This window comes from Artibeus jamaicensis, unplaced genomic scaffold (genome assembly GCF_021234435.1).
Source record: "Artibeus jamaicensis isolate MK-2021 breed Jamaican fruit bat unplaced genomic scaffold, CSHL_Jam_final contig_3109, whole genome shotgun sequence".
In the NCBI taxonomy this organism is placed as follows: domain Eukaryota; kingdom Metazoa; phylum Chordata; class Mammalia; order Chiroptera; family Phyllostomidae; genus Artibeus; species Artibeus jamaicensis.
This window is the reverse complement of record NW_026521716.1, coordinates 233,773-255,883: the sequence shown is the minus strand read 5'-3', so window position 1 is coordinate 255,883 and position 22,111 is coordinate 233,773. Positions and strand designations below refer to the sequence as shown.

Genomic DNA, 22,111 nt, shown 5'->3' with positions numbered 1-22,111 from the left:
TGCCCCAGAAGCATGCCTTTGCTTGGCCCTGCTCCTCCTCCTGGTTCCCACGCCTGCTGGGAGGGCCTGGAAATCCAAAGGTTAGCTCAGGAGATGCACAGAGCTTGGGGAAGACGCTCTCCCCATTTTGTCATGGAAGACGTGTACACAGCAGACCTCAGCCCAGCTGTCCCCATCAATGCCATGTCCCTTTAGTCCCCCCAGATGCCTTCTCGTCTGTCGTTGATCTCCCTTCTCCCAGCCTGGGCTCAGCCTGCCTCCCCTCTGTGGATTATTTTAATGTCTCATAGGCCTGTTGCTCCGCAAAGTGACTTATCTGTCCCTCTGGTGCCCTCTCCAAGCAGCTGGCCTACACACTCAGCCCTCGGTTTCCCCAGAACCGGAACCCGTAGCTGCCCCGGGGCCCCTCCTCAGCAGTGATCCTCGCCTTCCCAGTGCCCTTCCTCTGCTAGGGAAGGTGACAGACCACGGCCAAGGTGCGGTTCTCCGCTGTGACAGCTCCCTTCTCTCAGATGTGGGGCCACAGGTTCGTGGGAAAGAGGACGACTCCTACGGGAGTGCAAGTGATTGGGATGGATGCTGTGCAAGGGGTGGCCTGACCTCAAGCCCCAGTCCCCTAATCTATGAGCAGAATGACCTCGGACAGGCTCTGCAAAGCTCTCCATCTGTTTCCCCATCTATAAAATGGGCATTTTAAGTACCCTCATAAGATGTTGGGAAGGACATGAGAGAATGAAGTTAAGATGCTTGGCTGCAGCAGCAGTGATTGGTAAACATTACTCGGGACATATGGCCTGTCTTGACACTGGTGAAGAGCCACTGGGTCACTTAATGGGCTAATGCCCCCAGGTAACCTGTGGATATTTTACAAGAGCCTCCTGGAGGCAGTGCTCTAAGCGAAGGGGTTAACAAGTGGCAGTGATGTCATTCGGTTGACAAATACTTTAAAGACATTACCTGCCCATTTACTAGGCTAACCGGTGTAGAAAAGATTTTAAAAAGTCCACACCTAACGTGGCTCCTGCCCTTACCAGGAGCCTGTGATCTACCCGGGAAGAGAAGACCAGCTTACCCGAAACGATAACAAAAGCAGACATGTGCAGCGTGTACTGGGAGGTCCCCACACGAACCACTGGAAAAGGGAGAGGCCGGAATGTAGGTGCAGGAGCTATTGGACTTGCTTGTGGGCGGGGCAAGCCAGGCTCCGCTGAATGTCCCTGAGTCACCTGGCCCAAGTTGGAGGGAACATGCCCACCCTGAGGGGTCCGGGCTCTGCAGGCGGAGGCATCTGCCCAGGCATGGCCCTGCCTCCTGCCTCACAAGACAGACAGGAGAGGGCGTCTGTGCTGCCTCCACGCAGGGGCAAGATGAGCAGCAGCCTGTTATATGTAAGGCCCCGGGCAGGGGGCTGTACAGAACCCAGGGCGAAGCGGGGATGTCCCACACTACTGCGGGTTTACTGGGGGCAGATCGGAGACTTTGCCATCTGTCTGTCTCAGCTCGCGCTCCAGCCCAAAGACAGTGTTCAATTAGTGTACTGAACAAAACAATCTGGAAAAGGGACTAGGCTCCCCCTCTCCAGAAATGCTAGGATCCAAGGTAGAATTTGATTAGGTGCAGAAATAGGCAGGGGAAATACCGTGGATGTCAAGGAAGGAGTGATTACTCCCAGTTGGGTGTGGGTTCTGCTGGTCTGTGAGCCCTGGAGGGGGACAAGGGAGCGTCTGAGATAACTGCTGTGTTTCAGTGTCTTGAACATACTTCGTGCTTTTGCATAGATGTAGAAGGTAGGATTTGACCCCATTCTGAGAGGGGAACAGGACAAAGGGTAGCTAAGTGAGTCCAACCCCCTTTTAAGGAGGCAGTGTCTGAAGGGGGGGCTCTGTGATGTACTCATCTTTGCATCCCTGCGGCATTTTAGCACGATGCTGGGCACAGACTAAAGTTCTCCATAATTTGACTTAAACTGATTTAAAGTGTGTCGACACATTGGTATATGAGAAAGCAAAAGAGGAGAGCAGCTCCTCTTTTTTTAAGGAAGCAGCTGACAGAATCAGGTGCCCCAGAAGAACTGAAAGAACACGGGAAAACCCACCGGCTTTGGGAAATCAGGAAGTCACTGGCGACCTTTGCAAGAGCAGCTGAGAGGCGGATATCAAATCGTGAGATTCAAGGAGAAGATGAGAAGAAGCAGAAGGGGTAAATATATTTCCTCAGGAGTTTGGTGGTAAAGGGAATATCTGGAGAGGATAGCGAAAGCATGGAAGATTGTTCGGTTGGTTTGTTTTCGTTGTTTGCAAACAGAAGAAACCTAAACATGTCATTGAGGCGTGAGGGGTGGCAGCTGGAGGGGAATGGAGAGACTTGAGGAGTGGAATCAGAGACCAGCACAGGAGAATCAGAAGGTTTCTGGGCAGCCACATGGGACCAGGTGACATCAGCAAACACAAGTCTGTAGTCCCTGACCCTTTTGACATGGATTATGACATGCCCTACCATCCCTAGCAGGCCAGAGCTGCCTATCAGTGGGGGGCGGAGTTGAGAAAGGGCATTTCCCAAGGCTGAGGCCTGGCCAGACGGGAATGGCAGCAAATCACAGGACAGACCCTAGAGTGTTAGAAATTATACTGTGGCCCGGTTGGTGTGGCTCAGTGGATTGAGCACCGGCCTGCGAACCAAAGGGTGGCCAGTTTGATTCCCAGTCAGGGCACATTCCTGGGTTGCAGGCCAGGTCCCCAGTTGGGGGTGCGTGAGAGGCAACCACACATTGATGTTTCTTTCCCTCTCTCCCTCCCTTCCCTTCTCTCTATAAGTTTTTTTTTTAAGAAGAAATTATACGGTGGGATGGCCATGAGCCTCACAAGGCACAGTGCAGGCATGTAGGTAGCAAAGGGAAACAGCAGTGAGTGACCTGAGAAGGGCGGGGGCAGGGGGAGCACTGGCATTCACTCCAGCTGAGGATGCAGAGGGTACACCCTAGGATCACGGCAGGGGAGGTGGACACAGAGGAGAGCCCAGGCATAGAGGACATTCCATAGTTTGAGTTCTTGAACTCTCCCCCAAAGAGCTCCCTACTGATGCTGCTGGTGGCGTAAGCCCCTCCTTTGGGTTTCTGTACCGTAGACCAAGGGGCAGGTGGCTCCTAGTAACTGACAGGTCACCAGGCTTTTCTGTGAGTGAGTTCCTCATTGCTTCTGCAATCACAGTTATTTCAGGATAGTTGTTGAGTTTTTATTGGTTATCTTAGGTTCTACCTCTAAAGCATGTTCTTGTGGTCAGGGGCCCAGGTATCGAGAGGTCACCCTAAGAACTTGGAATTACTGAGGCCCTGCAGTGTCAATGGAGAGAGGGGACTGTCTGGAAGTTCTTCTGTTCCCAGAAAGTTTAAAAAGAGTGTTGGTGGGGGGTGAGGGGGGGAGAAAAGGCTCTCCTCTCTGTCATCTCCAGGCACCACAGAGTGGATTAGAAATCCCGTCTTCATCCAGACAGAGAACTGTCAGTTGGGGGAGACAACTTCCAGGGGCCTAGGAGTGGGTACAGAAGGGGCTCTGATGCAGGATGGCAAAAGGTGGTTATGCCTTTCCTATGCCCACTTTAGCGAAGACTGACCAACATCCAGGACTTGGGGCCCCTCGGTAAGTCAGGAGACTCATTCTGGTGCTCATCTTACACACACACACACACACACACACACACACACACACACACTCACCCACAAACCCAGCCCCCCAAATGGGGAAGGGCCAAAGGAGGCTCTGTTTCCCCTTGACCCAAAGGGCAATGGCCAGTGATCCGGGCCTGGCTGAACGCTCTGATGGGTGGCTCTCTCTCAGCTCCCCCTTCTCTGGAGCCACAACTGTCCCTGCCTTTGTCACTTCAATCCTTGAGCTCCCTGACTCAGCTTGGTTCCCCCAATTTCCCAGCAGTGGACAAAGCCCTTGTCAGGGGGTTGGGGGTGGGGGCAGTCAGAGTAACTGTGAGCTTTAGAACCAAAGGTCCAGCCCTTCCCTCATCTCGACCTTCAGGGTCCCTCAAACTCCCTAGTTCGAAGACCCCCCCCCCCCTCCTCCACTTGCCCTCGTCTCCAAGGCAGGGCCAATGGGGCTGAAACTAAGACCTTCCTCCCAGCTGGACAAAGGCTGACACCTGGTGGCCGAGGCGAGCAATGGCGAGAAGGGCCCCCTCTCAAATCTCCGAGTTCACAGGCGGGATGATAGCCACAGTGAAGGAGAGGTGATGGGAACAGGTTCGGAGGGGGTGGCTGGGACAAGACAAAAAAGACATCCAGTGGCAGAAAAACCCAGACCCAGGGGAACCTGTGTCCTCCACCAGACTCCCACCCCTTAAAGCCCACAGGCCAGAGAACCTGCAACGGCTTGAGGTGGGCTGTTTGGGAGGGTAGTGAGGGACTAGGAGGAGCTGCCTGAAGAAATTGGGGCCCACAGAGTGGGGAATGGGGCCCAGGGAATTTGAATATGTGGGGGCTTGGGGTGTGAGTCTGGCTGCCCAGAATCTCCAGCTCAGGGTGGGTGGCAGGGCCTGAGGGCCTGAGGAAGGGGTGTGCTGGGGAGAGGGGAGGAGAGCGGCAACGCCCCACAGCCAGCTGGGCCCCAGGCAGCTGCTTCCCTCCCTCTACCTGTCCCCACCTTCCTAGTCCTAGCTGGCTCCCCCACAAGCTCCACTATGAGCTGGGGGAGGGAAGAGGCTCTTAGGGCGCATGTGCAATGCTGAGGCACCCCTGTCCTGCCCTATTGTCTGAGCAAAGCCAGGCTTAATCCCCCTTCCCCTTGAGCAGTCAGCGGGTGGGCCTCAGCCCTCAGGAAGATTCTAGGCTCCTGTTCCAGTTCTTTTCTTTTCTCAAGATTTTGGTTTTGACTATGAAGCAAGTGGCTTGAGTATTCCCAGGCCAAGGTCCAAGGGTGACTTCTGGAAGCCCATCGCTACTAGCCTTTGGGGGTCGGGGCTGATATAGTAACCTAGACCCTGGCCTCAGGAAATTCCCTAAAGGACAGAGAATCAGCCCCCCCCCCCCCCAGACCTCTGGCCTGACCCTCTAGTCTGTTGCCTGAATTGTGACAGTCCTCAGGACAGCAACTTTGGGGATAGGCCAGAAGGCCACCTAAGTAGGGTAGGGGTCCCAGGAAGGAAGGTGATGGAGGGCTGACAAGATCGGGGAAGTAAAAGAGAGAAAGACACATGCAAGGATGGGCAGGCCAAGGTCCAGCCTAGTTGCCAGCGCACTTCAGGGAGCCAGATGCCAATTACAGGAAGGGTGCCAACTGGACAGGGACGGTTCTGCACCCCAGGGTGCCAACTCCTTCGAGCCCTGGGAGCTCGATCCCACGGTCCTCTGACTGGGAGAGGAGGGCAGTGCTGCCTACGGAGAGTTCTGGCAGCTTCAGCTGGAAAGCCAGTCTCAGGGGGCCTGCACTAGAGCTGACGGCCCTCTTTCCTCGCACTGGGTGAAGCCGAAGGCTAGGGGAGACATTTTCCAGACCGGGTAGGAGAGGCTAGTGCGGCGTGGGCCAGGCAGAGCTGGGGGAAGCTGGCAGGGGTGACCCAGATAGTGCCCACAGAGCAGGTCAGGGTGCCGGAGGGGGAGGGAATAGGCTCGGGCGGCAGTAGGGGCCACGGCGGCCTCCCAGCGGCACACCCCATTTCACGCTCCCTGGGCGGTGGCAGGGCCTCACGGCTATCAGCTTTCAGGGGTGGGAGGGACCAGGAATGAGGAGGGATCTGCCCCGCCCGTGGCTCCCTACTCCCTCATGGCTTTGTGGGCTCAAGAGTTGGGTACCACACACCTGTGGCAATGCTCCCTGGGGAGGGGGTGGTCAGTCCCACCATCCTTCCACAGGGTTCTCAGTGCCTGACTGGATGCCACACCTAAGCCCTTCGTAAGCCTAGTGGAAAGGGCCTCCCTGCTTCCCTTCCAACACAGCAGGGCCCCAGTCTCCCTCAGTGTGGGCCCCGCATAGTCCATAAGGCAGATGGGGGGATTCAATCAGGCCCAGCCCAAACAATAAGGCAGGGAAGGGCCCTCCAGCTCTGTGCAGCACACCCCGGGCTTGTACTCCTCCACACAGCCTTCCTCAAGGAAGCAGATGGGGAGGACCAGGTGGGAGGAGGCCCCTGAAGACATGGCCTGCTCCTGCTCCTCCCCTTCGGTGGTCTACATTCCAGAGTGTTCTCTTTCCTTGGGCCTACCTTCCTCCTATCTCAGGGCACCCAGACTCCAGAGCAGTGGACGAGGAGGAAGGCAGAGCCCTCTGAGTAGGCCCTTACATCCCTGGAGGGCGAACCGGATGGGATCTCTAGAGGGCGATTAGAGCAGGGTTGGCCCCTGTGCCCATTCCCAGACTCCCAGTGGCCAGCACTTTTGCCTGCTGCCAGAAAGTTGGTGAGGGGGAGGCGGGATATAGGGGTGAGTCAGCAATGACAGGAGCCCAGGGACAAAGGTCATGGGCGGAGAATTGTGAGACACTGTTTATTTAGCCTGCCTCCTCCAGGAGGTCTTCCAGTGCTAAGCCAGTCTTGTGGTCCAACCCATCTCTGACCCCCCCCCCTCCGCCCTCTCCTGCTTGTGAGGAACTTTTTCCTTGCATGGACAGCTTGTGGGTCCTATCTGCCTGCCTCTGTAGCCTGTGAGCTCCTGGAGAACACCGAGGGGCTGTGGTTTAACAGGGTCCCCACAATGCCTGTGACTATCAGCACTTCATACTTGCAAGAACCATTTTACATCAATTTTAGTCGAATCTGTGGGACAGTGCTTAGAACAGTATTTGGTGTCAGGTTTATTGTTGGTATTTTTTGCGCACACTCACACATTAGTATGCTACAGACTTGGCAGATTTTGCTATGAAGAACTGGGGATCCAAACACACTCTGGCCTCCTGCTCAGTATGGAATCTTCCTAACTAGTAGGTCCGGCAGGGAGCAGGCTGTGGGACCCCAGGAGAGCCAACAAGGCAAATGCTTGCCTGGGCTAAGGGTGGGCAGTATCTTTGGGCGCAGACTGTGAGAAAGGAGATTTCCAAATCCATGGGCTTCTCCAGCCAGCTCTCCTGGGGCCAGTGGGGGTGGGGTGGGAGCAGGGAAGAGGGCTGGATTAGCCCAAACTCTCTTCGGACCTCGTGCCCCACAACATTCTGTGTGCCAAGGAGGATGGGGGTGGGGAGTGGAAGGCTACAGCTGGGCTCTGGGGAGTTACAAACCTGCCACGGGGATTAGTGAGGCTGAAAAGAACATTTGCCTAGGAAGGGAAAACGGGAAGTGAGAGGCTGAGGATAACGCTCTGTAAGTCCCCAGAGACTCACTGCAGGCCGGGGGGGGGGGGGCGCAGGAGGAGGTGGTGCAGTCTGGGGCGTTTTGACAGGTCTCCCACTCTAGCCTCACCCCTTCTACCCTGGGACACAGCTGCTGCAGCTGCCCGGCCCCCTCAGCCTGTGATGTCTGCTATTGGCTGGAGTCAGACCACGCCCCTACGAGGCAGCCTGCCATTGGCTTAGGTCTTTGATGTTTCCGTGCTTGTGGGCAAGAGGAGAGACGTCATTCTCTGGAAACTGCGGACTTCCTCTCCGCTCGTCTGGGTCATCTTGTCTGCCCGTTGCTGGTCCCAGGCTCGCTCTCTGGCCCCAGCCCTCTCTCACTCTCTCTCTCAGCAGCTGTCTCTCTCGTGACCACTGGCCTTTCTCCGCCTGTCTGGGTGGGCGCCATGGACCGGAAGCGGCTGATCACTGACTCCTACGCAGTAGTAAAGAGGAGGGAGAGCCCCACTGGACACAGCAAGGGGAAGCTGGCACCAGAGCTAGGTCTCTGAGGTGTGGGGAGGGTGGGAGGAGAGGACACCAAGGGACATGGGACATGGGTGGATGGGGGCAATGCAAGGGGATGTGAAGTATGTTCTCTACCTCTTACACCAGGCCTGGTGGCGGAAGACAGAGGCAGAGGGACGGTGAGGGCTGAGGAGCCATGGGACAACTGTGAGGCAAGGGGCAGGGAACCCACCCTGCAGGGCACAGTCCTGGGCAGGCCTGAAGAGCAGCTTGTCGTAGCAGAGGAAGAGACCCAGCCCCTGAGCGTCAATGAAGTGGAGCTGGAGTTGCTGAGGCAGTTTGACCTGGCCTGGCAGTATGGGCCCTGCACAGGTGAGAAGCCATCAGGTCCCTGGACCATGTGCTGGAACCAGTCCTGTCACCCACATGTCTCTGAAATAACCCAAGCCCCTGCCTGACCCTCTCAGGCACTGTCTTCTGAGCCTGGGGAGCGTCCCTCCACACCCCTCCACGCACATTCTGTAGCCTGGACTCTTCCCCGCCCACCCTGAGGCCCCATCGCCTTCTCCCCTCCCTGGCAGGGATCACAAGGCTGCAGCGCTGGCACCGGGCAGAGCAGATGGGCTTGGAGCCTCCCCCAGAAGTGCGTCAGGTGCTGCAAACCCACCTCGGAGATCCCCGCTTCCAGTTCAGGTCAGAGACAGGCCAGGGAGGGCTTTCGGAGGAGCCAGAGCCTGTTCCAGGCACTGCCAGTCTGCTGACCCTGGGGGTGGGGGCTGCCCTGACCTGAGGGAGAAATGGGTGCTGGCTTGGAGGTGCTGGCAGAGCAGGCAAGAAAGTTCTACAAGGTGTCTGGCCCAGGTAGGCAGCATTACTGTTGCTTTAATAGTTCCTATCCCTGAGCTAATAATGGTGGGGGAAGGGTACACTGAGGCCCAAGGTACTACTTCGTACTGAGGGGATGACCAACAACTATAGGCCATGGCCAGGAACTGTTGCTGCTGAAATCAGATCAAGGGACTTAACGACTCTCTCTGGTCTCTCCTTCCTCCCATCTCCCCTTGTACAGCCTCTGGCATCTCTACCCGCTTTGAGGTACCACCACCTGAGATCTCCTGCCCGCTACCCAAGAACCTCTGGACGCAAGTGAGAGCCCACTGCTGTCCCTCAGCTCGGCTCTGCTGCGGAGAACGTCTGGCAGGAAAGAGTCTTGCAGGGAAGGAAAGACGCTGAATCTGGGGGTCTCCCTGCTCAGCCCTCCATCTAACCAGCGGGCCCCTGGAGCCCCTCGGAGAGCCAAGGAGCCCTTCCTGCCTCGGGGGTGGTCTCTGAGGGCAAGGATCCAGCCGTGAGGATTCTGATGCCGGCCACATGCCTCCCTGACCTAAACACTGTGATCCTGAGGACAGGGTAGCTATTTAGGCACAGCCTTAGCTGAGCAGACTCAGGCAGATGCATCCCCACCTAAGGCTAGGAATCTGAGGGCAGAACTGGTGGAGCTCACAGGACAAGGGGTTCACTAATGCTTATCAATAAATAACACAGGCCAGAAGCCTAAACTCCAGTCCTTTAATGTGTCCCTGCTTGGGCTGGCAGCATGCAGAAAGTTGGGAGGTGGGAGAGAGCCAGCAGTGTGCTTTTTTACAATGTGCGCGTACCCACCTCGCTGCCTAACCTTAGACCTGAAAGACATCTTTGAAACCCAACGGACAGGTCCTCCAGAGCCCTTCACGATCTCTGGCACCCTCTGGTGGTGCACAGGAAAACTACTCTTTGTCGCCTACATGGACCAGCTGGAGAAAACCTTTGAGACCAACCATCTAGCCTGCCCAGTGTTCTCCCCCTCACAAAAATAGGTCCTTTGTCAGAAGATCCATGGTGTCCATGGCTCATAAAGTCCAGACAAACTCACTCCCAGCAAGCACCTCTGCTTCCCACATGGGGGATTCAAAGCAGGGTTGGGGGAGGGTTTTGACCCACAGGACCTGCTCAGAGATGGCCGATGTCTGAGGGTCTTTGGTAGGGAACTGGATAGTGCTGGGGATGGAAGAGAACTGGCTGGAGCCAGCAGCAACATTTAGGGGGCCCTGGGACAGTGTGAGATGGAGAACGTAATCAGTACTCACATGAGGTCACCTTCGTTTGCTGTTTCAGCCCCCCATTCTGGGGCAGGTGGAGAAGCACGATGAACTCCTTGGAAACAGGCCTAGAGAATGACCAAGTGGTCTTTCTAGCCCCCGTTTTGTTGAGCACTCATCATGCCTCAAAGACTTCAAATGTTTTATCTCTAAACTCCCTTAAAAGCCTTCAAGGCAGATTTTACAGGGAGGGAAACTAACCCCAGGAAGGTTGTGCAAGGTTGCCTGGCAGCACTAGCAGGACGTGGTCCATGTGCATAAGCTCTTCCCATCTATACCACGTCCTGCCCATGTGCTGAGAGCCTGGATGTGCCGGACCTAGAGGTTCCCTAGGGTGTTGTTAGTGGTGAGGAGGTGGACAAAAACAAACACGTACACAATATGTCGGGTGGTGGTCCATGGTAAGCGAGACTGGCGTGAGAGGCCAGACAGTGCCTGAGAGGCTGGTCAGGGAAGGCTCTCCAGCAGATGGCCTTGAAGCAGAGCTAAAGGAAGTACGGGAGTGAGCCTTGCACCTATGTGGGTGCTCCAGACAGAAGGAATGACAAGCACACCCTCCCCAAGGCAGCAGTGTTTCCAGCCTGGTCAAGGAACAGCACGGAGGCCAGTGTGGCCAGAGCAGAGGGAGCAAGGGGAGTGTGGTGGGAAATGAGGCCAGAAATGCAGCAGGTAGGCCCTGCAGGGCCTTGCAGGCTAGGATAGGAATCTGGATTTTATTCTGAGTCGGAGGAAGGCATTGGTGGGTATGAAGCCAATAAATGACATAATCAAACATGCTTTGAAAACATTATTCTGGTTGTTGGAGAAGAGATCCTAGGGTTGGGAGAAGAAGACGCGAAACCACTCAGGAGGCTATTCCAGTTGGCCTCGTGAGAGGTGGCGGTGATTTGGACCAGGGTGGGAGATGGTGGTTGTAAGAAGTGCCAGATTCCTTCTATATTTCCAAGGAATAACTGACTGACAGGACTTGCTGATTAGTTGGCTGTGGGGTTTGCGAGAAAGCAGCCAAGGATAACGCCAAAGGTTTTGGCTTGAGCAACTGGAAGGACAGAGTTCCCATTACGAAGATGAGAAAGATTGTGGGAAGGGAAGGGTGGGGTGGGAATTAAGAGTTTGGATTTGACATCTGCGACACATCCCGGCAGGGATGGGAGCAGGCAGTGGATATGCAAGTCTGGAGTTCTGGGGAGAGCTATGGATTTGAGACAGAAGTCTGGGCATCTTTCAAATGATATTTAAAGCCATGAGGGTGAATGAGATTACCTGGGTGAATACAGACAGAGACAAGAAGTGGCCCAAAGACAGCCCTGGGACCTTCCATGCTTACAGAGGAGGGAGAAGAGAGCACGCAGCAAAGGAAGCTGAGGAGCTGCAAGACTGGAGGGAAATAAGGAGAAATTAGGGCCTGGGAGGCCTGGGCAGAAGGTGTTTTCAGGTCTCATGGTAAAAGAACCCTGAGAACAGCACACTGCACGTGCAATGCAGAGGTCACTGGAGACGAGCAAGGCCCTGAAGCACCGGGGTCGGGAGTGTGCCTGGGGTGGGCTCAGAAGAAATGGCGAAGGGCAAACAGGGAGCACGCCAGCTTCCAGGACCTTTTAACTGTGAAGGGAGAAGAGAAACAGAGTGGTAACTAGAAGGGGATGTGGGACCAAAGGGGGGGGGGTTAATTTATTGTTGTGTTTTTTGTTTTAGTAAGTACAGCATAATTACATGGTAAATAGAGTGAGCCAATAGGGAGGGAAGCTGAGGAGGCAGTTTTATGAACGAGGTCTTTGTAGAGGTGAGAAGAGCCAGGAAGAAGATGACCTTAGACAGAAACATCCGCTGTGACAGGAAGAGAGGCCAAGGATGCGGGACTCGGCACAGGAGAGGGATCCAGTGGGAGCGGGAACATTCAAGAATCAGATGTTTGCTGAGAGCCAGGTACGACTAGAACAGATCTGACGTTTACGAAGGGCCATCCGTGTCATCTGCTGTACGTGGTTTATCTAGTTGACTCCTTGGGACAATCTCATTAGGTAGGTATTACTCTTGCTTTGCAGATGAGGAAACTGAGGCTGAGAGGAAAAGTGACTTGCTCACCAGTAAAAAACCCAGGGCCCAATTCACACCCAGGTCTGTCTTCCCATTCTATCACCCTGCACCTGCACTCCCGCCCGCACCTGTGCTGCAGGTGCTTAGGAAGGTGTTGGGGAGATCAGACCTACCCACATCAAAAGGTGAAAAGACAATGTAATGTTTCTACCTCGGGGCAACTGGGAGTGGTGGGGACACGAATTCTCTCAAAAGCAGCACCTGTTAAAGGGACCCCCCGCCGCACAGGCCTTGAGTCAAGGACTGCCCCCGCGGCTGCACTGGCACCGCCTCTGCCTCGTCAGTGCCCAGCCCCTTCCGCTCAGCATGTCGCTGCTTGTCAGACCCGTCTGCGGCAGGACAAACATAGACTACCCACTACAGCTGGGGGGTGGCCCAAGATACCTCCGTGCTGAATATTCTTAGTCGTTGTGTGTTTGATCTTAAAAACTTTCGGTTAATTCTGCATTCTACTCCATGACATATGTGGACATAAAATGAATAAACTTACTTTTCAAGTAAAATGAAGCTGCCAGGAAGATGCCCCACGCGTGGCCTATGGCTGGCTTCATATACCCTGACATGTCCCCCTCCACCCAGCCCAGGCTGAGCAATGTGGCAGAAAGCCCCACACAACTGCTTACCGGAAGGAGCCGCTGATAAGTGGCCCTTGAAGGGTGAGGAAGAGTGAGCCAGCAGAGACGGGCGTTCTGGACTGGAGGAGTGGGCTGTGCAAAGGCACCCAGGGCGTGTGCACCCAGGGGAGAGGTGTGCAGACTGCAGCACACACTCTGTGAAAGTCAGCACAATAAAAACTAGCATTTCGGTGCTGATGCATCTGGCACTGTTCTAAATGCCTTTAATCCTCACAGCAACCCTAGAAATGATTATAAAATTTTTATAAAGTGATTTAAAGGAGAAATTCAGCCCTGGCTGGTGTAGCTCAGTGGATTGAGCGTGGGCCTGTGAAGAAGGGGGTTGCTGGTTCAATTCCCAGTCGGGGCGCGTGCCTGGGTTGTGGGCCAGGTCCCTAGTGGGGGATTCATGAGGGGCAACCACACAGTGATGTTTCTCTCCCATGCTTTCTCCTTCCCTTCCTCTCTCTCTAAAAATAAATAAATTAAACAAAAAACAAAAAAGAGAAGAAATTCACACACGGGGGGGTTGAGAACTTGCACAAGGTTGTGCAGCATTTAAGTGTCAAGAATAAGACAGTCCTGGAGGCGGCTGCAGAGCCTCTACTCGTATTGGGAGGGATGATGCCAGTGAGGGGCTGGGGTCCATGCAGGGTCTCGGGCCCAAGCAGTTTGGGCTCATCTATGGTGATGAGAGCTCTTGAAGGCTTCTGAGCAGAAGAGAGAGCAGATAAAAAAAATAATCATTCTAGAGAATGTTTCTGACCAGGTATGAAAGACTACAGGGGAAGGGGGAGAAACTGCAGGCAGGAAGACCAAGCAGGAAGCCATTAAGTATTCAAGACAGAGGTACTGGGACAGACAGAATGGGAAAGACAAAAAGCTAAAGAGATGTGCAAAGAAAGTTGGCAAGACTTGCATTTGGGAAAGGAAGAGTGGGGAGGAAGCGTCAAACATGACTCAGGTTTTGAACTTGGGTGGATGAGAGAATACTGGTGCCATGGACAGAGAAATGGAAACTGGGAGGTTCAATTTCAGGCATGTTTACTTTGAGATGTCAACAGAACACCCAAATGGAAACATCTAGTTGGCCATGGAAATCTAGAGGTCAAGTCTAGCAGCGAGGTCAGGAGAAAATGTGGTATCCAGGGGATAAAGGGAAATCACCTGTTTAGAACTGACACCGGAACCCTTGAGCATGGATGAGTTCTCTGACTGGAGAGAGACGGGGGAAGGTGCAAAGTCAGGACCAAAAACGGCCTTGGGTGGAAGACCCATGGTTGAGAGGGGAGTCGTCAGAGTGGCAGGAGAGGCAAGGGAGAGTGGTGTCTAGGAGGGTCCCAAGAACTTCACCAGAGCTAATAATGGGTGGTGTGACATTGCCGAGATGTCAAAAAATGTATATCATTAGGAGGAGATGGAAATGCCATAGGATGGCATTTCTGTCCCCTAATTCTGTCGTTCTGTAGTTCCTTCTGGTATTCCCAGTTGTCATAGTAACTAACTACCAGGGCCACACCCATCAATGAGAGCCATACTGATTCATTCTTTATTGACTCAGGTGTGGCAACATTTACTCACCCTCAAACCCACACAAATTCACTAGTAGTGTGAAGGCTTAGAGGAGCTAATTTACCAAGAAACTCAAGTAAACAAAGGAAGGGAACTCAGACTTCCTGAAGACGGCCCTTTAGCTGAGTATTCAAAGACAAGCAGGGGTGTCCCCAAGGTGGACAAGTGACGCTGGACCATGTATTGAGTCCTGAGTCCTTCTTGAGTCCTCCTTTGGTCCTTTGTTTCTTGAAGGCAAAGACATTTCCTAGAAACCTCCTCTGGAGTAGATGCCTCCCTCACCTCACCTGGAGGTTCTGGTGGCTCCTGGTCCTGCGAGTCCCACCCCTGATTTCATGCTGCTCCTCTCCGTGCTGTCTTCCCTAAGAAGTAAGGACTCATCTTCTGCTCCCTGTGGTACCGTTTATATTGTTCTATTGCACATCGCGCTGCCACAACAAGGCATTTCATGGCCTCCGCCGCTGGAGAGTATTCTAGCCACGTCTGCACGTGCCTGCACGGGCCAGCTACACAACAAGCACCCCACTGTTAGTAAGCCAACAGAACCTTTCCACTTCACCCATACCTACTGTTTGGTCTGTTGGTCTTGTCTAGGCTACGAAAACCATTGAGGCACCAATTGTGAAGGCCAGTCCTAAACTTGAGTGAAATTTGGTCTCTATCTAAAGTCAGTTCTCCTGGGGTTGTCTGGCCTTGGTCGTAGAAGCTATCTTTTCCTAGAACCTTCTCAGCAAGGAAGGCATCAAAGCAGTTAGCTTCAGAAGCAAGCAGGCTCCTTCTCATTTCCTGCTGTGAAGCCTGTGCCCCCACCGGGCCAGTCAGCTGAGTGCTCATCTGAGGGTCTCTCAGATGCGGAGTAGACATGATCATCATATCCCGAGAACACAGGGCCATCCTGCCCACTTCTTGACAGGCTTTCTCAACCGTGGATGCTGAGGCTTTATTGCAGTCCCACAGTGATGAGGCACAAAGTAGCACAACTCCAAGAACATCAATTTGGCACTGTTTATCAAAATGCAGGCACCCCTTTCAGTCCATATCTAGAAATTTACCCTCTACATATACTTGTATGTGTAAAATAACATATACAAGATGATTTATTACAGCACTGTTTGCAAGAGCAAAGACTATAAACAGCCTAAATGGCTGTCAGTCAGGAACCAGTAAGCAGTGCACAATGGGTGCCGTGCTGTGAAAAGTTCAAGGAAGCTCTTTCTGTATTGGTATAGGTAAGATGATCTCTGAAATTCATAGTGAGGTGGAGAAAAAGGATTTCCAAAAAGTATGAATTTTGAACTACATAATTATATTACCTATTTAATTGATCAATCAGTTAAAAAACAGTCTTACCATGTGCATGTTAATATAGCTAACAAATATGAACAACAATAAAAACGATTCCACTAGGGTAAAAAGGGTTTTGTGTCAGGTATTGCAGTGGCTTTGTGGAAGTCCCTGGACTCACGACACTGTTCTCACTTCACGGCACCCCGCTAGGAGAGAAGCGTCTTCTACCTGTCCTTATGGGGGTCCTGGCAGTGGGACGGTCCAGAATGGCTCTCTAGAAGGCCCAACCCCTCTTTTACAAGGTCTCTGCCAGGCACCTGGCACTGCCGCACACTGCGACAAGAGTTAACTCGTCATGGCAACAGGGTTCATAAGAGTCCAGTGTAAGTCCAACCAGTTCATTCCTTTATTACTTTATCAAGTGCATACAGACCACAAGTTGGAGTGAACAGTATGAGCAGCAGACAGCTTGGGTCCCCAGTCCAGAAGGGTGTTCAGTCTACCCTTCACTCTAAGTATGATCGGCAAAAGCTAAAAACATGGGACGGCATATGTTGTCCAGACTTGCGGAAACACACAGGAGCCTCTACAGGGCTGGGGCGGAATCTGGTCACACTATTAAGACATAGCATTTACCCTTTGGCCCAGCAATCCCACTTTTAGAGATTTACACCAAAGACTCACTTTCACAACTCCTCAGCTCTGCCACCGCAGTGTGAAATCAGCCATTGACAACACGTAAACAAACAGGCCACCACGGGCAAGATTCTGTCAGGCCACAGTTCGCCAACCCCTGCTCTGGGTCATGGCCCTTCTGGTCTCTCAGCCCAGCGCCCAGAGTATCAGTGAAGTATTTCCGGTCTGGCTAGGACAGAACTCAGCTCACCCCAGCACTGCGCAGCCTCCAGCATCTCCATTCCGCTCCCAGACCCACAGAGCAGCTCCCTGCCAGGTCTGACAGAGTCTCACCCTACATACATGCAGCCCCACTTTCAGCTGAGGACCCACAGAGAACCCACTCACGGACTTCTGGGCACCCTGCCCCCTACACAGCGGCCACCCCCCGAACACCCTGCCCTGAAACCAGCTGCTTGAGCAGCCGTCAACTCCGATCTCCATCCAATCAGCTCAGGAGAACGGCTGCGCTCTGCATGGGCCCCACCTCCATGCTGTGGTCGGCACCCTGTCCCCAGGCAGAAGTTCAGGGGCTCACCTCCGGTGTTGTCCTTCTCTCGGGGCTCACAGTTCTGCTCACTGCTCGGAGCCTTATACTAGTTGACCCATACATATCTCCCAGTTTTATAGCTGTTTATAATGGGAAGGCTCATGTGGTCAAAAGCAGAGTCTTATAATCTAATGATTAAAAAAAATTCATTCTCTGCCCATTGACAAAGCCTAGAAGCAACAGATCCCTAGTAGCAACAAGTAAACCTAGAACCTGGACCTCAGTTTCTAAATGTCCTTTCCCCACACGAAAGAAACTAGAGACCTTGGGACAAATGGCTGACTCCATACTTAGTCAGGGAAAATCCTAGGTGCAGCTGGAACATCATGTCGTGCGACAGGCGCTCAAAGACCAACAGAGACATGACAGAAGGACTCGGGGCCTGAAGGGGCTCTCACTGGACAAATGTAAAAAAATCTGAGCATCTGAAACAATAATGATGGTAATGGCTTAAAACACACCGAATAAAAATAGGAATACATTAATCTATAATTATACTGAAAAGGAAACAAGGGAAAATTCTTTACCGAAGATAATAGCTTATTATATTAAATGCATGCTAAATGTAGAAAGAATGACATAAATAATTTAGGCATAAATTATTTGATGCCGAAACTAATAACTGACAGATTGCTGAAGACAGCAGATTCACGTGGTCTCAGTTTATCACCCAACAGATTAGTCACGACTATAAAGGGAAAAGGGTTTCTTGACGATGGAGAGATCCAGCAGATCCCACCTTAAACAAGTATGCAAATGCAGTATCAACGATAATGGGATAAAGCAATATTAAATGGTATTAGTAATACATTTACTAATATCAGCACTAATTTACTAATACAATTAGTAAATTAAATTATTAAAGTAATACAACAGAAAGAATGTGTCACTTATGTAACATAATATTCCTTTTTGAAAGATTTTATTTGTTTTTAGAGAAAGGAAAAGGGAAGGAGAAAGAGAGGGAGGGAAACATCAAATGGATGCCTCTCACATGCCCCCAACAGGGGACCCGGCTCACAACTCAGGCATGTGCCCTGACTGGGAATTGAACTGGTGACCCTTTGGTTTGCAGGCACTGTCCTCAATCCTCTAAGCCACACTAGCCAGGGCTGTAATATAATATTCTTAACAAAAGACTTAACCTAAATCTAACTGTGAGGAAATATTCAAACAAATCCAAATGGAGGTATGTTTTATAACACAACTAGCTTGGGTTCTTCAAACATGTCAGGGTCATGAAAAACAAAAAGGCAGGACTACTCTAGATTAAAGGAGAACTAAGAAACATAACAACCAAATACAGCCTGTGATCCCGGATTGGATCCTGAATCAAATTTTTTTAAGAAGCTGTAATGGAAAATTTAGGGATATTTGGAGAAATGTAATTATGGTCTGTAGTCTAGATAATAATATTGCAACACTGTGAAATTTCTTGGTTGCTATGGAAAATCGTTTGCTGGTGCCTCCAAAAGTCAAACATAGACTTATATGACCCAGCCATCCCACGAGAGGTGCGTACCCAGAGCAAAAGCAGGCATCACACAGAGGCTACTACACCACGTTCACAGCCGCTCCGCTCACAACAGTAAAGGGGGAAACGCCCCAAGTGGTCCAGCAACAGACGAACGGCTAAACACAATGTCACACACACCTACACTGGAATATCATTTAGCCTTAAAAATTAATGAAATTCTGATACACGCTACATATATGAACATGGATGAACCTTGAAGACATTATGCTAAGTGAAATAAGCCAGTAACAGAAGGACAAATTTTGTATGATTCCACTTGTATAAAGTCCCTAGAATAGACAAACAATACAGACAGAAAGTAGAATAGAGGCTATGGGGGGATGGGTCACTTAGCTGATACAGAGTTTCTATTTATGGTGATGAAAAAGTTCTAGAAATAGTGGTGATGGTTGCTCAATCCTGAATGTATTCAACGCCACAATTATACACTTAAAATGGTTAAGATAGTAAATTTTATGTTATGTGTATTTTACCACAATTTTCCAAAGAAAGTATATTGTGGTTACATAGGTCAATGTCCTTATTAAGAGAAAAGGGCAAAAATATTTGGGGGTGAAGTGTCTTAATGCCTACATCATATTTTCAATGGGTCCAGAAAAAAAGAGAAAAGAGAGAAATGTGGCAAAGACTAACAACTAGTGATTCTATATGTAGAGTATACATGTATTCATTGCACTATCAATGAAGCTGATAGCCCTGAGATTTTTTAAAATAAAAAGAAAGTACTCAACACAAATTTTGAAGGAATAAATAAATGTCAGAGGGGACCCTCACTTCCCCTTCCTGCTGAAAGGACAGTATGATGTCAGAGGGGACCCCCACCTCCCTTCCCGCTGAAAGGACAGTATGATGTCAGAGGGGACCCCCACCTCCCTTCCCGCTGAAAGGACAGTATGATGTCAGAGGGGACCCCCACCTCCCTTCCTGCTGAAAGGACAGTATGATGTCAGAGGGGACCCCCACCTCCCTTCCCGCTGAAAGGACAGTATGATGTCAGAGGGGACCCCCACCTCCCTTCCCGCTGAAAGGACAGTATGATGTTAGAGGGGACCCCCATCTCCCTTCCCGCTGACAGAAAGGACAGTATGATGTCAGAGGGGACCCCCACCTCCCTTCCCGCTGAAAGGACAGTATGATGTCAGAGGGGACCCCCACCTCCCTTCCCGCTGAAAGGACAGTATGATGTTAGAGGGGACCCCCACCTCCCTTCCCGCTGAAAGGACAGTATGATGTTAGAGGGGACCCCCACCTCCCTTCCCGCTGGCTGAAAGGACTGTATGAGCAAAACGGGGAAGAGGTGGGAAGAGCGTTCTCGAGGAGCAGCGGCAGTCTGCTGGATCTGAGCGGAAGGTGCGCACGAGGACGCTGTGTGATGAAGCCAGGAAGGCCAGCTGGCGACAGACTGGGAAAGTCCCTGAGCAGAAGAACAGAGTCTGCACTGCACTTGGCAGGCAGTGGGAGCCCCACAGGAGGCAATAAGCATGGAGTAACATGTAAAACGATGAAATATCCAAAAAGATTACTCCGGTCATGATGTTCTGGAGACTAAAGGATGTAAGCAGCTTGGAGGAATGGGAGCAGGGACTTGGGCTAGGCAGAGAAAGCAGGAATAAAAGGCAACTGTTTTTGTGAAGGACCGGCAGAATTTGGTAATTGGTTAAATGTGCTACATGAGAATTATTACCCGAGGCTTACACCTGGGTGTAGAAGAAAAGAGGAAATGGGAAAGTCAGCAGGCGGGGCTAGTTTGCAGCTCAAGACTCAGAAAAATGAATTGTAAGGAAGACGAATGGGTTTAGTTTTACCCGGCCTTCCTGTCAAATGGATCCTTAGCAGGCCCTCAGCCTGTCAAAGAGGGGTCCAATTAGAAAGAGAATTCTCTTTCCGAGGACAGCTTCTCCGTTGGACCAGCCTCACCTGGCCCCACCACGCATCCAGGGATCGGCAGGCCTTTAGAGCTAACTGGTACCTCCAGTCCTTCTTCAGTACTGTCCCATCACTCTGGTTCCTTTCCATGTCGCCTGCATGTAGTTGTCTTCTTGCCATAACCTCCTCTCTTATCTAAGTCCTTTTTCCTTTGTGAGAGAGGAATCAGAGGTATCTGCCCAGGAGCACCAGTCCTGCAGGCTAAGACGGGCACTCCTAAGAAGCTCATCTGCAGGCAGGCCAGGGAAGAGGAAGGGGGAAACTGATAAAAGAGCAGGGCTGAGGGGGAGGGGGAGGCTGCAGCAGAGGGTGGGCAGGGCAGCAGGGACTGCCTGCTGCAGATCTGGCCGCAGGGAGAGCATCTGGCCGTGCTCTCACCAGCCCCACCCTCCACATGGGATAGCCAGCGGTCCTGGGGTGGGGATCTCTGCTTGTCAGCTCAGGCATCCCACTGATCCCAGAATAATTCCATCTGTTGCCCCAAACCACTCACTCTGTCATGGCACTCTGCCTCCCTCTTCCAGTTTCCCGTTTCTGTGTGGAAAATAAGAGTTTGAGGTTGGCAGAGGTGCAGACACTGGGATGAGGCAGAGTTCAGCCTAGCACAGGCACGTTTGGGACCCTCAGATAACCAGCCTGTGGACAGCACCCACAGGCCTGGAGGAGGCATCCAGCTGAGCCAACAGTGAGAGTGGAGGCTGTGGAGAAGGTCTTTTGAGGCCTTCATCAGGTGGGGGTCTGTCTGCCCGACCCAGGGATGAGCTGCGCAGCAGTGTGCGCTGCCTGGGGAGACGCACCCGCCCAGCTCCAAGCCTTCTCAGGCCACGTCAAGATCATGCATGAGCATCACAATCAGTTCTGTCTCCTCACCCCAGCCTTCAGGAGCACCCCCTTCACTCAGCCTGTTGCCCACCCCCACAGTCACATCTGGCTCAAGTTAGGCCAGCATGTGGGGCCTTGCTTTAGTCTGGGCTTGTCCTGCATGCCCGTCTCAGCCACACCCACCTCCCCACCTTCACCTCTGAGGCTCACTGAGCCGCTGCCAGGGGTGTCAGTGGGGCGGGGGTGTGGCATTACTCCCCGGGCCAGGGATCGCACTGGGCAAACTTTGCCAACTTGCCTCCCTACCCAGTGGGAGAATAGCTTTTGTATTCTTGGTCCTCCAGCCCAGATACAGAATCCCCTAAAGTATCCCAGCTACCCGGGGTGACTTCCTGGGAGCGGACAAACCTGGCAGAGCAAGGGGAGGAGCACCCGCTCTCTGATGGGACCTGCTGCCATGGGAACACACCAGTCCAGCAAGTGCTAGACAGTGAGACTCTAGTCCAATGTCTTCTGACAGAGGGAAGCTGGGCTGGCTGAAGAACTGAGGAAAATGGACAGGAAATTCTGGCTGAAAAGGGAAGGCAGGAGAGTCTTGGCCTAACTTCGGGTTAGTCTGGGACTGCAGTCTCTCTAATAGGCAGTGCATCCCTTCAGTGGCAACTGAAGCAATGGAAAAACCACTGGTCTCAATGCTCTTTGACTGACCACCCGAGAACTCAGGCCTCTCGGATGGAAAAGCAAAAGTTGTAATACGAGACTTTCTGGCCGTTATAAATTGTAAAGGATCACCGTGCCCCCGAAGAGGCCTGAAGCAGGCCTCCACAGTGGGCTCTGAGCTGCAGTAACCTCTTCTCCAGAGTTACTAAGGCTTCACGTGGCACCGAGCTGCAGGGGGTCTGGACACCCCTGGCGGGCACTTACCGGCAACCAGCAGCGTGGGCGCAAGCTGGAGAGGCAGGACGAGAGGAAGGGCAGCTCCGGCGGGGAGAGCACCGACTGTCACTGTCAGGAAAACGGCGGGACAGCTCACCTTGGGTTGCAGCACCAGGATAGAGAGCTTTTATGGTTCCCAGAAGTCCTGCATCATCCCACGCCTAGAGACGAAACTGGCAGTCAGT

The 22,111-nt window shown here is 52.4% G+C and overlaps 1 protein-coding gene across 2 annotated transcripts; it reads left to right on the top strand.

The window, feature by feature from the left end:
• Positions 1–7,504: 7,504 nt before the first annotated feature.
• On the top strand, positions 7,505–9,336 carry POLD4 (DNA polymerase delta 4, accessory subunit). 2 transcript variants are annotated; one of them, XM_037135264.2, is made up of 4 exons: positions 7,505–7,808; positions 7,920–8,144; positions 8,354–8,424; positions 8,842–9,336. In XM_037135264.2, the coding sequence occupies exons 1-4, from the start codon at positions 7,712–7,714 to the stop codon at positions 8,920–8,922; spliced, it is 474 nt and encodes a 157-aa protein (XP_036991159.2). In that variant the 5' UTR covers positions 7,505–7,711; the 3' UTR covers positions 8,923–9,336. The 2 variants fall into 2 exon arrangements, with proteins under 2 accessions (XP_036991159.2, XP_036991160.1); XM_037135265.2 differs by having other exon boundaries at positions 7,515–7,808; positions 8,354–8,465.
• Positions 9,337–22,111: the final 12,775 nt, after the last annotated feature.

Coding starts and splice junctions, on each gene's coding strand:
- POLD4 (XM_037135264.2), top strand. CDS start 7,712: ATGGACCGGAAGCGGCTGATCACTGACTCCTACGCAGTAGTAAAGAGG. Junction 8,145..8,353: donor GCAGTATGGGCCCTGCACAG/GTGAGAAGCCAT, acceptor CCTCCCTGGCAG/GGATCACAAGGCTGCAGCGC. Junction 8,425..8,841: donor CTCCCCCAGAAGTGCGTCAG/GTGCTGCAAACC, acceptor CCCCTTGTACAG/CCTCTGGCATCTCTACCCGC.